Source organism: Sinocyclocheilus anshuiensis, unplaced genomic scaffold, assembly GCF_001515605.1.
Source record: "Sinocyclocheilus anshuiensis isolate Anshui unplaced genomic scaffold, SAMN03320099.WGS_v1.1 scaffold702, whole genome shotgun sequence".
In the NCBI taxonomy this organism is placed as follows: domain Eukaryota; kingdom Metazoa; phylum Chordata; class Actinopteri; order Cypriniformes; family Cyprinidae; genus Sinocyclocheilus; species Sinocyclocheilus anshuiensis.
The window spans coordinates 855718-873205 of record NW_015548184.1 but is presented as its reverse complement, the minus strand read 5'-3'; the positions used below and the strand labels follow the sequence as shown (position 1 = coordinate 873205).

At 37.0% G+C, this 17488-nt stretch overlaps 2 protein-coding genes across 2 annotated transcripts; one reads left to right on the top strand and one right to left on the bottom strand.

Moving 5' to 3' along the window:
- Positions 1 to 5347: 5347 nt before the first annotated feature.
- LOC107704913 (myeloid leukemia factor 2-like) lies at positions 5348 to 11096 on the bottom strand. Its single transcript, XM_016507962.1, has 8 exons — positions 10281 to 11096; positions 10037 to 10145; positions 8797 to 8838; positions 8629 to 8682; positions 7991 to 8119; positions 6310 to 6469; positions 5974 to 6191; positions 5348 to 5868 (listed from the first exon to the last, which is right to left on the bottom strand). Exons 1-7 carry the CDS (start codon positions 10322 to 10324, stop codon positions 5977 to 5979), a joined length of 753 nt encoding a protein of 250 aa, XP_016363448.1. The 5' UTR covers positions 10325 to 11096; the 3' UTR covers positions 5348 to 5868; positions 5974 to 5976.
- A 774-nt stretch (positions 11097 to 11870) lies between these two features.
- LOC107704915 (cell division control protein 42 homolog) lies at positions 11871 to 16410 on the top strand. The gene is made up of 6 exons (XM_016507963.1): positions 11871 to 11987; positions 12824 to 12928; positions 13202 to 13274; positions 14345 to 14454; positions 15670 to 15867; positions 15974 to 16410. Exons 2-6 carry the CDS (start codon positions 12824 to 12826, stop codon positions 16061 to 16063), a joined length of 576 nt encoding a protein of 191 aa, XP_016363449.1. The 5' UTR covers positions 11871 to 11987; the 3' UTR covers positions 16064 to 16410.
- The last annotated feature ends 1078 nt before the right edge of the window (positions 16411 to 17488 follow it).

The window sequence follows — 17488 nt, the reverse complement described above, 5'->3', positions numbered from 1 at the left end:
AAAGTTGGGCATTTTAACATGGGGAGTCTATGGGACTGACTCCCTTTTGGAGCCAGCCTCTAGCGGCAGGTAGATGAATTGCAGTTTTAGTCACTTCCGTGTTGGCTCCACGAGAGAGACCGGAAGGTTGCCGCTTGGCTGTGAGGAGCAGGACGCGCAGCTATAGAGAAGCATTTCTATTGGCTGCAGTCTACAGGTATTATGGCAAAAGATGGCATTGCGCAGCGAACCATAAACAGCGCTACGTTTATCTGCAGAACTGGGCTCTCTTTCGTAGTCTTTTGAATGGATAAAATATAGAAATCACCCTAATTTCCAAATAAACCTAACCAGTTGGAAATGAAATGCCATCCCCCCTCAAAATTCACTCCCCGGACTCCGACCCAATTAACAATTCACACATACTTTAAGGCGTCTTTGGTCTTTACACAAGCTAGGCTCTGAGGTGGTTCTGTGCCTGCTTTAAACTGAGTGAAGTCACATTAAAGTCACATAAAAGAGTCTAAAATATGTCTGTCATTGTCGTGACGGAGTATATATTTCATAATTCAATCATTTGTATTTTATATTTATAATTGCATGTTTCTATGTTCATTATATTTTCAAAAATAATTTTCATCATCACCTAAGATATTTTATTAACGCTTTTATTCTGCAACTGTGCTTTTTATGGAATAGCTATAAGCCACTTTGGATTTAGCTTCACTGCTGCCTTTGCATTGTAAGATGGCATTAGACTAAAAGAGCTTCCCCAAATCTGTACTTTCTTGTAAGACTGCAGTGGAGTGACCAGTCAAGCGGTCTCTCTCTCACACACCCATACACAATCCATCTCCCTCAGTCTCTCTCTCCTGCAGTTTTTTCTTCCCTTTCGAATAGACCTCTGTCCCGGCTCCCATTGTGTTGTAACCATGGTAACCAACCTCGCAGAAGTGCGCGTGCGTTATCATGTCTGCTGTCTGACTGTAAGCGCCCCATCTACCGTTTGAGGCACGAGAGGCTGAGACTGACTGCAGAGCTACTTTGCATTGATTTACTGTTGCAGGTGTTTAACACGGAGCGGCGTTCTCTTACGGTTTGGAATTCGTTACAGCACATCACACGATCAGCATTCAGTAAATAACCTGTAAACCTGTGACTGAAAGGAACACATGTTTATATTCATATTATGCATATGCATGTTCAGAAATCTGTAGCAACTCATAATATCTGTAGTAATGGTTTGATACAGATTAAAATAGCCTATTAATTCATGCTTTTATATCCGTTTAACCTATTAATAATTAGTCTAGGCTATAATTTAGTAATTGGTCTATAAAAGGAAACGCTGTTTAAAAGTGATTAAAAATAAACTTGATCTTTTTTTCTGTTTTACATTTATATTTGAACCATAATATTGCTACGCGAGTTGTCTCTAAAAATAGTTGCTAAAAATAGTTTCGAACGAACCCAAAGCAAAATCAATTTGAAGGAATAGGTTCAGTGAATGATTCACTCACTCATTCATTTATAAAGACAATAACTTTTTGTTGCCATGTACTGGCTCAATGAGGTAACCTGTCGAAAGAGTCACTAAAAAAAGTCAACCATGCACAGATTGATATTTTGTCTGAAACTCGCAAATACAGACAATCAGAGTGATACAAAATAAAGAAAAGACTCAGTGCCGCTGAAGTGTTGCTTTGGCTAACCAAAAAACGCGAGAACTGTAAGTCCGGAATTAAGTGTTCTATAACGCTTTTGATTATAACTTATAACACAATTTCTCTTGTGAGAAAAAGAGATGTAGTATGTGTGCCTTATGGTTTCAAACATTCTCACTTTATGTCATGCACAGCAGTGTTTAAATAGTCTTTTTATAGCCATCTCTACGGTGCCAGAGAAGTGCAAAGCAAATCACAATTCTGAAAACAAAATAACAAATTACAAACGCAAATGTGTATCATTCGATCATTCGTTTTTTGATTTAATATTGAAAGCAGAAAAATGAGAAAACGGCTCCTTTTTCGTTTTTTTGTTTTTTTTCCCAAAAAACGAAAAACGAGAATTCAGCTTAAATTTTCGTTTTTCGTTCATGGGTGGAAAAATTAATAAACAGCTTGAATATTCGATTTCTACATGTGGGCGACAGGGGCAGAGTCTAGACAGGGCTTTCTTCTGTGTAGACCAGCAGTTCTTAAAGTGATAGGGGGTCCGAGAAATAATTAGCTATAGCCTAAAGTATTTCCAGACCGTAAAATCACTTTTTTTATAATGATACATAGGCCTACTGTGATTTATTGAAAGTAGCTCAGTTTAAATGTATTGGTTGAATTGCCCTTACTGGAATAAAAAATACGGAGTGTATATTTACATTTAGTTAAAAGTGATTGTAAAACATTAGCTCCAGTGGTACAGTTGGATATGCGCGAGTCGGTGGCTTTTTGACGCGATCGACCGGGGTTCGATCCCAACTTTTGCCTAACTTTTTTTTTCTCCCTTTTCAAATCTCGTATAACATCGTAAAGGTATTTATTTTCAATAAAAATTAAGGAAATAATCAAAAAGTTGAAAATAAAGTATCGGGTAGGGTTAGGGTAGGTGTAGGGAGGGCTTTATTGTACCAATAAGGTGGCATCCATTTAATAATTAAAATGATAATTTACACTCAATACGTTATTATTGCATACTGTTTTATAATGTACTACAATACTGAAGTGCAGATAATTGCCACTATTTGCAACAAGTAGTATACTTGATAGTAGAAATCCTGCTATTTTAACATAGTGTAAATAGGTATTTGCACTTAGTGTAAATAGCATATTGCTAAAAAAATACTGCTAGTTTCACCTAGTGTAAACAGAATCCATTGCTAATACGAGATTTGAAAAGGGAGGAAAAAAAAAGTTCGGCAAAAGGTGGGATCGAACCCAGGTCGATCGCGTCAAAAAGCCAAAAACACACACTTATGCTACTGCGCCACTAGGGCTGATGATCTGTAGCTACTTTTAACTAAATGTAAATAGACACCCCATATATTTTATTCCAGAGTAAGGGCAATTCATACAATACATTTAAACTGAGCTATTTTAATACCATCTCCGAACTTTCTACCACGACTCTGCTGTTCCTCGGCTGGTTCTTCCTGTATACGTTGATTGACAGATGTCTCGTCCAGTCAGCGGTGAGTAATCCCAAACCAATGGCGCTGTCTCAAACTATACCTACCTTTTCCGGTTTGTCTGATTTGTCGTTGTGTTTTATGACTTGTAAATTTGTTTTCAGATTTGTCGTTGTGTTTTCTGACTTGTTATTTTGTTTTCGAATCTGTCATTGTGTTTTCTGACTTGTTATAATGTTTTCTGAATTGTTGTTGTGCTTTCTGAATTATTTAGGTTTTTAGACTTGCATTTGCATTTGTAATTTGTTATTTTGTTTTCAGAATTGTGATTTGCTTTGCACTTCTCAGCCACCGTACATCTCTCTTGTCCCAGAGCTGATCATACTGACCTTCAGCAGCAGGTATTCATGAGTTTTCTACTGTGGGAAAGTCAGTTTTCACAAAGGAGAGTTCAGAAATAGAAAACAAAAAAGTAGAAAACTGGGGAAAGACAAGAGCAAAGAAATAACCTGCTCAAATAGATCTAGAGAAGTATTTATGAAACACTGGCCTAAATCCTCAGTATAGGCTACATATCGCTTAAGATCTGTGTCATGAAAGCAAAACGACATCATCTCATCCCATTCTGAAGGACTGACATACATTTTGTTTGATTTTTGCAGTGTGCACCACGGATGTATTTTGTGTGTTGCGCCAAGTACAGTATGAACCAATCTGTCAAGTGTTGTACCTTGTCTTCAGGGTCTTGCCCATTACCACAGCCACACCACACTAAATGTGGCTAGTGCACGAGAAAATCAGATAAATTACAATATTTTTACTATAAATGTCAGTAAAATATCAATAATTTACTATGATAATAAAGTATATTTACCATAATTTGTACCATATAAATATTTAAAATATACATAATAGCATATCTCTCTCGGTCTTATATATATATATATATATATATATAAAAGCTAGTGCAAATACCATGTAGCTAAAATTACCAGAGCTTGTTGCTGAGCAAATCAAATCAAGCAAAACAAACCATGGCGGCCAATGAAACCAGCAAGTGAAGTCAAATGATGTGCAATGAACAAATGATGGGTTAGGCTGAAAAGAACAATAGGGTTAACTTCTATTAACACACATCTGTCTGTACAGACAACAATAGAAGGATAAATCATAAACTAACACAGAGCCTTTATGTGACAAATGATAAGAAAAATAGCAACGGAAAAGAGGGGATAAAGCTTGCACTGATGAGAGACAGAACAAACAAAAAGAGTACAGTGAAAAGTGGAGGGAAGGCAAGAAAAAAAAAGATCTGGCCATGTATTACAGCGATTTTTCCATGGTTAAGCGTGTTCTTGCTAAAAACTGATTGGGAGTGCTCTGCAAAAATGCATTTGATTCCAGACAAAATGTGTATAAATGTATGTATACAAACATAAACAAAAAAAATCATGTTTCCCACAATGTACTCACAAAAGAAGTCTATGGGGCAAACGTAAGCAATAATAAACATTAAAACACACACACACACACATTTTTAGCATGAGACATTTGTTAACATGAATTAAACCCACAAGCATTTTTATTACCATGTAAAGCCAGTAAATATGAGACCACACAACATGCACAAAGAATTGGACTATTATAATAAAAACATGGCTTTTAAACCATTCAAAATGCATTTCCCCATGAAGTACATTACTGCAAAAAAAATGTTTGTTCATATTTCAAACTATTCCAAAATATTTTTACAACTTAAAATGCTCTCTATTTTAATATATTTTAAAGTGGAATTTATTCCTGTGATGGCAAAGCTGAATTTTCAGCAGCCATTACTTCATCCAGCACCACATGATCCTTTAGAAATCATTCTATGCTGATTTAGTGCTCAAGCAACATTTCTTTTTGTTACCAATACGGAAAACAGTTGTGCAGCTTAATGTTTTTTTATGGAAAAGTTCAATAAGTTCAAAAGAAGAGCATTTATTTGAAATGGAAAGCTTTTGTAATATTGTAAATGTCTTTACGGTCACTTTTGATCAACTTACGCATCTTAGCTGGATAAAAGTTAATTCATTTATTTTTCTTTTTAAATCTTACAGACTCAATTTTAAACGGTAACGTATACATATGTACATAATTTTCACAAAAGAAACTTTGGGGGGAAAAAAAAAAAAAAAAAGCAACAGTGGGATCACAAAGCATATTGCTGACTATCAAGGCATAGATATAACATGGCACAGCCAATGATGTAACAAGGTCTTTTTATTAGTTAATAAGTTTAATTAGTCAGCATTGTACAATTAAACCCACAGATACCCTAGTGTCAACACAAACATATATGGACTTTACAGTGAGTGTGTATTTGTGTGTGTGCGCACGCGAATATACAGAATGTGTAGTGTATCTTTAAATATTTGGATATTGAAATATTGGAAGCATGAGAATTCATTTAAATACAAAGATGTCTGTGTGCATGTATATATCACAAGGTTGAAGAGCTGTCGGAATTATGATGAATGCTGGTGTGTATGCTTCGGGAGTAGTAACATGGTATGAAGTACACAGGCCAGGCCAAATTCCACACAACAGAGATGCAGTCTAAAAAAATTCAGCCTGTGTTATACCTCATGCCAGCACACGTCCCTTTAAGGAGCTGACTACACATATTAAGACAGTTCAGATCTATCAAACATTTGACCCCTCAGTTATAATTTTCTTCTCTATCCCTCACTTTTCTCTTCACAGCATCAGCTAGATAACTTCACCTGCAAACAGATACACAACGTGTAAAAAAAAAAAAAAAAAAAAGCCTGAGTATAACGTACAAATTCAAAGAGACAAGTTTCATTCGGGCTGTGTGAGATTCGTACCTCTCACCAGTCGTAGCGCGGACGGGAGTGAGGAGGATGGTGGCGTGGTGACTCGTGGCGAGGCGAGGGAGAGGAGGAGGAGCTCGGAGGCGCTGTCAGGGCCAGCTGCTGTCCAACACCTGCACTCCGCTCACGCCCATAGTCTAAACTACGGGCATTATGGGGGCGGTACCGGCCCACCTCTCTCCTCCACTCTTCATCAAAGGAAGCTGCCTCACCTGAAAGAGTGATTTTTATAATAGTGAATAAGAGAATTCCTTCACAAAGGTCCGCGACGACATTTAAGCAGTTGCCTGCAGTTACAGAGGAAAAAAGAAAAAGAGGGATTTGGCTCACTCTCTTCCAGATTGAAGAAGTCCTGTCTCTCTTCACGGTCTCCTGTGAGACGGTTCCTTGAGCGTTCCATCACGTGACCTCTCTCACCAATGTGATGCCCTATAGCCATTCGCTCCAGCCCACTCGCACTGTCCCGCATTGTTTGACGCGTCTCTCTGATCTAAAGAAAAGCACACATACACAATTTAAGAAACAATTAGGGGCGATTAAACAGTTTTGACACTTCTACATGTGGTACTTAAGGGAAAAAAATATTTACAAAGCATCAGCAATCCAGGTTTACCAGGCTATCACGGTCCTTTTTAAATTTTTTTTATATAAAGAATTTCTGCTGCCAAATGCTGGGATCATTGCAATAATAAAACGTAAAACTCAGATTAATGATGAATAACAATGATGATGGATAGGGATGCACCGAAATGAAAATTCTTGGCCGAAGTTGACCGAATACGGTTTTTCGTCATTCTTTCCACCAAGTATTTTGCCAATTTTTTTCACCATTGCATAAATTAAATAGCCAAAATGTGCTTTTTAAAAGTTAACACTTTTTTAACAATTTAAAATTATTTACTTAACACTGAACATTTGTTTTTATCATTCTAGCACAATTTGACTTAAAATTAATAAGTAAAATAATATTTTTGGGTAATTTTTTAGACCCCCCCCCCCCTTCTTGAATCAGGCAAGTATTTTTTTAATGTACAAATAAACGCAGCCTTGCTGAGCAGAAGAGAATTCTTTTAAAACATTAGAAAATATTACAGATCCCAATTTGAACACTCTGTGTGAATGTTATAATAAATGTATTAATAGAGCTGTTGTAATTATTATTATTATTGTCTTTTTTATTTTATTTTCCAGAACAACAGTAAAATGGCAATACTAACATGTATGAATGTTGGAGTTCTTGCTTTTTCTCAGCTTTTATTTTAGCAGAATCTGGCAGGAAGACCTCAGTGCTTCTTTTTCTTGACAACAGCACATTTATGAATGATTCTAATTACGAATTTGGGATGTTTGTCGCACGCATCACATCATAGTCACATGCCTTGTAAAAATGTTCATGAGCAACTGACGAGTAACACCGTTTCAGCGGAGATTTTCCTCGCTCTTTGGACATTGAACCCTGGCGCCGTGAGCTCATCATCGCTGTCAGAATACATGCAATTCGTGCGTGTATTAGAAAACATAACATTCTGCAGTTTATTTACTAATTGTTTGAGGCCATTTCGCAATTTCAATTATCATACGGATACAGTAACCAGCAACAACCACCCCTTCCTCTTCTCATCAGAGACATGCGATGCAGTACTAAACATTCTCTGGCTGTCGGTGCTTGTAATGATTTTTGCATCTTTCTCTGACAGTTTTAAATGCTTCCACATTGCCAGCATGTTTGCTGCATTAGTGTGCGCCTCTATTTGATCACGTCACGTCATTGTTCGGTACAATTATTTCTGTCTTTTCGCTTATTCGGCCGAACACCGGAAGAGCTTTTTTTTTCTATTTTCGGCCGAATAATTTCAGTTGCCGAACATTCGGTGCATCCCTGATGATGCAGAATGTTATGGGTATGGGTATATATCCATTTGTGTGCCAGATATTCAAGACTGGGGCTCAAAAGTCAGTCACTGTCACATTCCTCTTCATGTCTAATGCTGTGTGTCCATGCGTCTCTTACACCCCCGGGAGCAGTGCGAAATTCACTGGTCTGCTGATAGACTTTAGGTGCTCCTATGTCTGTGGAGGAGTACGAGATGACTGTGGAGGAGGAGAAGGTCTGGCAGTTTGGAGAACCTGACATTTGTTCCTACAGAGTAAAAAAAACTGAAAAGTTATGAGAGTCTCATTAACCAAATTTTGCTACAAGTTTGATTGCAACATATAATCATTGCTGTTACTCATCTGTTTGATTACATCATTAACTGAATTTTACTGTACATTTCTGCCATATGTACATCAATTTGACAGTCACCACTGACAAGCTACTGCTAAATATATTGTAGAAACGTAATTTTCTGTAAAGCTGCTTTACAACGATATGTATCGTGAAAAGCACTATACAAATAAACTTGAATTGAATGAGATTGTGATCAGTCAACCTCAATAATTTGTGCAATTGTTTTCTCTCAAAATATAGAGAATTAATATAGACTGATTTATTTAATGTGAAATCTAAAAGTTAGCAACTTGAAACTCACAGTCTGCACTTATTCCAGTTTAAAGGCTGTAAACGATAATGCACCCTTACCATTAACAAATGGAATGTTCTTAAACCGGAGTGTTTCAATAAGGCTGTTAGGCCACTCTGAAACTCACCATGTTCTCCATCATCCCACTCATCATGCTGAACATGTCCATGAAACCTCCACCCTGAGGAAAAAACACAGAAATCTCAAAATGCACTGACATAAATATACGATGCTGCACTATTTCTGCTACTAATCAAATAAGTGAGCTCCTTTGTAAAGAGTCAAGATGTCATACCATTCCCATCATGCCGAAGGGGGCCAAGGCTCCAGCTTGTGGCTGCAAAGGGTAAAATATGGACACTTTAATCTTCAATACAAGCCTAAAATCACTCCTAAACACTGACAAGAACAACTGAGACAAACTGCAGAGATGCTGAATTTAGCATAAAAATGACAGTAAACATATTAACAGAATTATTTAACCCTCATGTTGTGTTCCGGTCATTTTGACCAAGACAGAATTTTCTTTTTCCCAAAAATGCTAATTAATGTTATGAAACTGGACTAAAACTGACTGATTTGGCTCAAAATGATCACTGACTACGTTTACATGGACATCAGTAATCAAATTATTTACCTTATTCTAAATAAGGCAATATTATGATTATGGTGTTAAATGATAATGGCGCACGTCATTACGTCCCACGTGACGCCATCCGATGTCCCCTCCGGAATTTCACGTATAAACATATAGTTTGACTTCGTGATGATGCCATGTACAGTTTTGGGTGTTTCATTTTTAATTTTATGAAAGCTTCAAGTGCAGTTAATTATTTGTACATGCATACAGACGATGGCAGTGTTGAAGCTCTTTTATTGACCACTGCCGTGTGTGTATCCTGTCGCAAAATGCGGCGAAAAAGTCCTACACGACGGTAATAATTAAGATAATTGTCTTAATCGTATTAAAATCTGAGTATTGTTGTCCATGTAAATGTACTCATTGATAAGTTTTTCCCACCTTGTTACACTTGTGATGTTCCCAGTCAAAAATGGCCGCCTACAAATACTTATTTATGAATTTCTTGTTATTCAACATTACTACTAAATATTGGATTCAATCTTTTTATCAAATGTTTTTTTGTCTATTACCACAGGTTTTGTATTTCTTTGCAGACCTGACTGATCATAAGTCTCACTGAGTTTATGCACTTCAGTTTTTGAACGAAACCTGCCAAAATTATCCACAAATAATGTTTTTTTTTCTTTCACTCAAACATAAGCTCAAGAGGCCTATGACCAATCAGTTCTAAAAAACAAAAAAACTAAATCTGTGCTAACTGAAAGAAAAGAAGCCAATAAAAAAAAAAAAAAAAAAAAGAGGATTTGGTGGTAATACAGAATAATGAGAGATTTACAAGCAGTTTTTAAAGGCAGGTCATTTTTGATCAGGAACAACTTAGCTGAACAATTTTTGCACAGCACAAGGGTTAAAAATCTGCAAATCGAGCCCTTTTTACAGCTTTATTGTGTACCTGCAAGCGTGTACGTGGATGCTGGATCTGAGGGGTGAAAGGAAACGGGTCCATCCCAAAAGACCCAAAGAGACCCCTCATCTGGTGTCTGTGTGCTGCGAACGGATCCCTGTCACAACATAACATGCACATCCTTTTACAGTCATAAAATGTACTTAAAATGTATTTTAAGGCACTAATGGATTATGATGTTCACCTCAAACACTCAAATACATGTTGTCATTCTGATAGTACTAATACTCACATCATGTATGGGCTGTCATCCACATCATTCAAATAGCGAAACATTGTTTTGGTTCTTTCTTGGTTGGTTGAACTTGCACCAGTAAATAAACTTCCGTCTCTTTAATCAAAATCCAAGACAACAGCAGCTCAGGAGCTCGTAATTGGTCAACCAATCAAGTTCCCTTTGCCAGATATGCAAAACTGTCTCAACTGGAGAATTATACAATCCGGCCTGCGCGCTCTATTACCTAATCACAATACAAACCATCAATTTACCGAGCGAGATGGATAAAACACCCTGATATACAAAAGCAGCTCTGCAGAACATTTATACCTACGCGAATACCGTCGAATATTCCAGACAGGTGCTAATCCATAACAGCCTGCGAGCTATTTCAGATTGTTAGCCTACCGTAATAACATGCGTGCGGAAATGATTTGTTTACAACCACGGCGGGCTTCGGACATACAAGTCAAGGTGAATTTTATCCAGCTGGCGAGAAAAACAGCAGCACGCAGAGCAGACGGACCGACGGAAATAACCGCCGCAGATGAGCACAGGAAGACAGTATGACAAAGGAAACAGAACCTTGAAGATCTTGGGCGAATATCTTGCGCTTCTGAGAGATTCATGCGATTTTTTCGCAACGCACTACATCGGAGTCGCTGCCATGTCACGCGCTGTCACTAAAAAATAGAGTCCAGTGAAGAAGAGATGCTTTTGAAAGGAAGATTACGCGCACTTAGTAAAACAGGCACAAAAGCCAAACGTCAACAGAAAAGAGAGATGGGAGGGGGCAGGAAGAGGAGGGGACGAGCGCTGCGCACATTCCGGTGAAGGAAGATAAAAGTTTAAGCGCGGCTCTCAAAATTACTGTTTTTGGCTCCGATCCCTTTATATTTTGGTCACCACTTGGTCATTTGAGGGTTATGTTATTGATTTTTGCGAGCATTATTAATGTGATGCTTAGTCATAAACTCATGTATGTTGTATAATGTTTTGGAAATGTGAGGAAATAACGAGCTGTATAATGTAGTTAATGTCTTCAGTGCTTGTTAATTTAACTTTATTTTTTATTTTTATTAATATTATTTGGACTTTTTCTTTTGTCTTTTTTTAACAGGCAGTGAAACCAAAACTGGTTATTCTATGGCAAGTGTGAAGAACATTTTAAAAATCTAAAGAACTCTTTTCCACTGTAAAGAACCTTTTGTGGAATGAAAAGATTCCATGGATGGTAAAGGTTCTTTGTGGAACCATTGATGCCAATAAAGAACCTTGATTTTTAAGAGTGCATATTAAAAACTGTGGGTTTAGCAGCCTTCTAGTGTGTTAATTTCAAATATTATGGTTTCTTTTTTATTATAAATTGTGTGTATTAATGTAGTATGTAAAATAAAATAAGAAATGCAAGCATTTCTCAGACTATTGGACCACATTCTTTCCATTCTAGTTTGTGTGTCTTTAAAACATATTCCATTTGGATTTATAGAATACTATATTAAAATCCCTCTATCGTCTTTACGCTTTAACCATAAAGTAAAGCTGTAGTCCTAGGCCTAGCGGCCTCTTAATAGGAACTACAACCTGTGTTGGGCGTGTGCGCAGGGTGGGCTGGCTGGATATTGCAGGAACTACGACGAGACGTTTTTCGCTTTCATTCACGTCAGATTGATATACTCTCAAACCCGGACGTAACCAACGCCTAGTCGCCGGAGAGGAACGGTAAGCAATTCTTAATCTGTTACATTATTTTATTTGGCTTTTAACTTATCAAACGGTTGTTAAACAGTACACGTTTTAGGTCAAGTTTTACCGTTGAGTAATTTTGATTTAGGATGATCTGCGGCCCTCTCAGCAGTGCTAGCGCGTTAGCTTAGCCTCGCAGCATCCTGTCGCTCTCATTAAACAAAACTTTGATTTACTTCACTGTTGACAGATCTTCCAAAGATTTATTTCGTTTTCTGTTATCACCACAAACTCCACATTTCTTCGCCATTTACTGTAGTATTTAATTAAGTAGATTTATCAGGCGAAATTTTTAACTATTGGTGGTGGAAGAGAGCATGATTAAATTATTCTAATGTAAAAAATCGGCTTTGAATAAACGACACGGGTTAATTAGTGTTTTACTTTAAAGCTACGTGGTATTCGTTTTTTTTATCTTCCCAAATTGGACTCCAAATGTAGTAATTACTTAAGGACGAACACTTTAATGTCTAATGTCAAAGTAAAATAATTCAGAAACGGTAATGTAGCCGAAAACCAGACGATATTTTTACGACAAAACGACAAAGTCGAGCCTTCCTCTCAGCTGCGTTAATATGCGGAAGCAAATAAGACGGGACACATTCTTGTAGATGTCTTTCTGTATGCCTGCTTTTGTCTCTGAAGTCACATCACATTATTGGCAATTCTGTTAAATGCGTTCAAACTGCCTAATTGTGTAACAGTGGGAACAATGAATGCTGGAACTGCTCAAAACAAATGATTCACTCAAAGGTATTTCTGAATTCCAGGAGAACATCAGTAATAACGTGATTTTCAATCTCTCTATATAGATGCAGACCATAAAGTGTGTGGTGGTTGGAGATGGAGCTGTTGGAAAGACCTGCCTCCTCATCTCATACACAACCAACAAATTCCCCTCTGAATATGTTCCCACGGTAACGGAGTAAAGGGTGGTGGGCTCTGGGACAGATTCAGGGACAGATTCAGGGGGAGGGGGCGCAGTGATCGAATGATTATGAGTAATAATGCTAGCTATTATTTGTTGTGAGCTTTGTGCTGTTTAAGACTAGGAACTCTAATGTATGCGAGTATTTTGTAGGATATTTGATTAGGCTGAAACATTGTTAGTGTTGTGTGTTTTGTGTTGTCTGAACTAAAATGTGATGTACATTATGTGTGAATTAGCTGTTTTTGGGTTTGTTTTACAGGTTTTTGATAACTATGCTGTCACAGTGATGATTGGAGGTGAACCGTATACACTGGGGCTTTTTGACACAGCAGGTAATGCAGTCTGAGGCTTTCTTTACACTTGACATGAATCTGATTTGATTCTGGTTAGCATAATAGTGATTTAAGTGTCAACCTAATGCAAAGAGACCTGAGAAAATAGCTGTTGCTGTGGAAAATTAGAAGATGGAAAAACTGGAAAAATGGCACTGAACTTATGGGAAAACAAGTGACAGGCATTTTTTATGCATCAATTCATACTCTGTCCAGATCCGCTGACTCATTCACTCATTCACTATTCACTATCTAGTGAATGTCACATAGTTCAGTATATGAGGACAAGTGAGAGAAAATGCATATTTGGATACCGCTTTGGACAATATTATGCATATTTGCTCTGCATATTATGCTCTGAAGACGATAAAAACAATTTTATATCCAACCTGCTTGTTCAGACTGATACTTGTTAAAAAATATTAATAGGTTTTTAAATTGCATGTTGATTTACTATAAACATATTGATACTACAATCTGTTGAATTAAATAGGTGTAATAGGGTGAAAATCACATCTTGCCCACACACAATTCCACCATGTTCGTTGATACACTGCCGTTTAAAAGTTTGGGGTCAGCAAGTTTTGTTTTCTTTCAAGAAATTAATACTTTTATTCAGTAAGCAACATGCATATTTTAAATAAATGCTATTTTTTCATCTTTCTATTCAGATAATCCTGTAAAAAATGTATCATAGTGTCCACAAAAATATTAAGAAGCACAACCGTTTTAACATTAATAATAATAATAATAATAATGTTTTAAATTAATATCTTAAAATATAACACCATTATTTTAAATGGTAGCAATATTCACAATATTACTGTTATTACTGTATTTTTGATAAAATAAATTCACCTTGGTTGGCATAAGACACCTTTTCAAAACCACTTCAAATTTTTATTGACACTAAACTTTTAAACATTGTGTGCATTAATTTATAATTATCTAGCTGTTTTATTTTAAGATGCATTGGATTTCTCTTCAGTTTTAGCTGTTGTGTTCATCTCGAATGACTCTCGGAGTTGAAGAGAGGTGGTAATGAACTGCGTCTGTTCTCGTTTTCTCAGGTCAGGAAGACTACGACAGACTTCGGCCTCTCAGCTATCCGCAGACAGACGTCTTCCTTGTTTGCTTCTCTGTTGTTTCTCCTTCCTCCTTTGAGAATGTGAAAGAGAAGGTAGGTTTTCATCAAATGCTTTCTGCTTTCTTGCTGCTCTCACTGTTTGGGACATCAGAACCTGAAAGAAGCACTTTTTTCTGATAAGATTATTGACATTTGCTATGTATGGGATACTAAACTGTCACGATTTAGCATTTCAATGCTATATCTATGGTATGGTTTTATGTACAGATACATTACAGTATTGATACTTGCTTTAACACATTGTATGTTTCATACAGTCAGGCTTTAGTTGGATGACACTGACGTCACATGTTGTTTAGTGTCACTAAAGCACTCTTTAGCAGTACCTGATTTTCCTGCTGGACTTGGAGAATGCAACTCATGTGAATAGACCTGAGATGTATTTAAACTGATCAAAGCGTACATGAAAAGCACATTCAATACTGAGACATATCAGATTTAACTTACTTTCAGATGCATATTTGTCAGTGGTTTTCTATTCAGATTTATAGTGTAAATATATACTTTTAAATTAAGATGTTTACTTGGCTCTCTTTATTACGCAATTATCATTGATCAACTGCAGCATTCTGTGCACATTTTTTTTTACAGTCTACTGTTTTACAGTCTATTTAAGGAACCGATTTCCTGCACAGTGGTGCTAGTTTCATGTTTCCTGTATCACTTCACAGTCTCCTTAAGAAGCTGTTTTTTAAGCAATAAAATGCTTAATATACTGTTTAATGTTGTCTAACATGGAGGATGAATAGCCTTTTTACCATTTTTGTAGTGTGGAACTGAAACAGAAAATATATGTGAAAATAGGCAGCACAGATTAATTTGTAAGATAAAGACAGTGCAGAGAATTCAAGTTCTTAATGTCGTGGCCCCATAGGGGCCATTCCTTATTTTTTGAGTCATTTATGAGGTTTTTATTGTTATTATTATTTCTAGTATGCACACACACACTACCATTCGAAAGTTTGGTTTTTGAAAGAAGTCTTATGCTCACCAAGGCTGCAGTTATTTGATGTTATCTGATGAATAGAAAGTTCACAAGATAAACCTTTATTTGAAATATAAATCTTTTGTAACATTATAAATGTTTGTCAATTTTAATCATTTGCTTCCTTGCGGAATAAAAGTGTTAATTAAGAAAAACTTACTGAACTTGTACTGTAGAATATTTCTTTATATGCTATGTATATTTTAAAATAATTTTAATTTTATATTGAAAACAGTCCTTTTTCTCCTATCTCTTTCTCTAAGTGGGTACCAGAGATCTCTCACCACTGTCCACGCACTCCATTCCTTCTGGTGGGCACTCAGGTTGACCTGAGGGATGACAGTAACACTGTGGAAAAACTTGCCAAAAACAAGCAGCGCCCCATATCACCCGAGAGCGGGGAGAAGCTGTCCAGAGACCTCAGAGCTGTCAAATACGTGGAGTGCTCCGCCCTCACACAGGTTAAAAGAGCAGCCGCACACACCCGTGATGACATAACAGCTCTACTCGCTTATCATCACTCACATGACCTACTGCAAGTGACATTTTACGATCTCTTTCTTACAGAGAGGTCTGAAGAATGTATTCGACGAGGCTATACTCGCTGCCCTTGAACCTCCGGAGACCAAACCCAAGAAGCGCTGCGTCCTTTTGTAGGAACACAAGCAGTGGGTGATGCACTCACTCCAACAAGAGAGGCAAAGAAAAAGAAACATTCTGGTGGGGTTTTTTTTAAGGTTGGTAGGGCTTGGGGTTTGGAGTGGAGAGAGTTATAATTAGGAAAAATTACGGGAACAAAACGGCAAAAAAATAAAAATCATGATACTGGAGGAATTTGGCAACAAAAATGGTATTGCAAACAAATGCACACTGTGCCTTCATAAACGTTTCTAGAACAACAGAAGAAATTAGAGAACCCTGGAACCAGTAGCACCCCTGCAAACAAAGAGCATAACGATAAAAAAAAAAATAAAAATAGGCGCACTTTACGCATGTGATGTCTTACAGAACAACATATAGAGTCACTTCAATGCTTTAAGTGTCAGTTACATGTAATAGATCCAAAAAAATGTGACAAAGTGGCACAAATACATGAGATTAAATGTTTCAGGTTTCTGATTAGCATCCAAAATGATTTTTTGAAATGCTTTCACTGGACAAACGTGGGTTTGTCTCTGACACATGCTTTTCTCTAAGCCGCACAAGAATGGTTAGCACACAATGTCTATGAACAGCACATTTCATAAAGTGTAAAGCCGAACATGCTGACTGCTCTGATGAACACTTCTGCAGGGCTCAGCTATTTGCTCTGTAGCCTGTGGATAGTGTGTGTGCAGAAGCTGATTTCAGCTTTCTTGAATCTCCTCAGTTGAGCATTTTCGCCGTGTCGCAATATTGCAATGGGCACAAAAGCTATTCTTGACAAATTTGCCTTTTAGTGTTGTTATGGGGTCCGTTTCCCAGTTTTTAATGTTGCAGTTTTGCCAGTTCTAGATGCTGGACTCGCATGACAACTGTAGGTAGGTTCTGTTTTACATGTGGTTCACATACTGTTGTTTATACGTACTGGACTGGATCTGGCACAAAAGCAAGCTAACTTGATTGGTTTGGGCATATAATTAGCGCTAATCACTGACAATGGCGTTGAAACAGAACATATACAAAAATAAACAATAACAATTTTAGATATTTTTACAATTTTAATGTTGGATCAGAGTGTTATGGCCATAGAAACTACACTCTATGGCCACATCCCCTCCTGAGTGACCTGTGTTATATGGTTTATAAGAGAGTTTGGGACTTGAGTGGGAGCCAATGGATTTTAGTTCACAAGCATTTGTTTCTTCCTGTATGAGCCAGACTGTTCTCTTCTTCTGTGGTTCATGCTCCTAGAATCTCTCTTAAGTGCATTTACTCTCGAGCCATGCAGTGCCTTCTGCTGGCCATTTAGAAAACTGAATTTTATTTTGTATTTTTTTCTCTTTTTTTGACTTGGAGTATGATGTATTAAATGTATTACTGTTTTATTCTTGGGTGAATGAATAGTGGTGACATTTTGAAACTTGAGTTTTTTTTTTAATT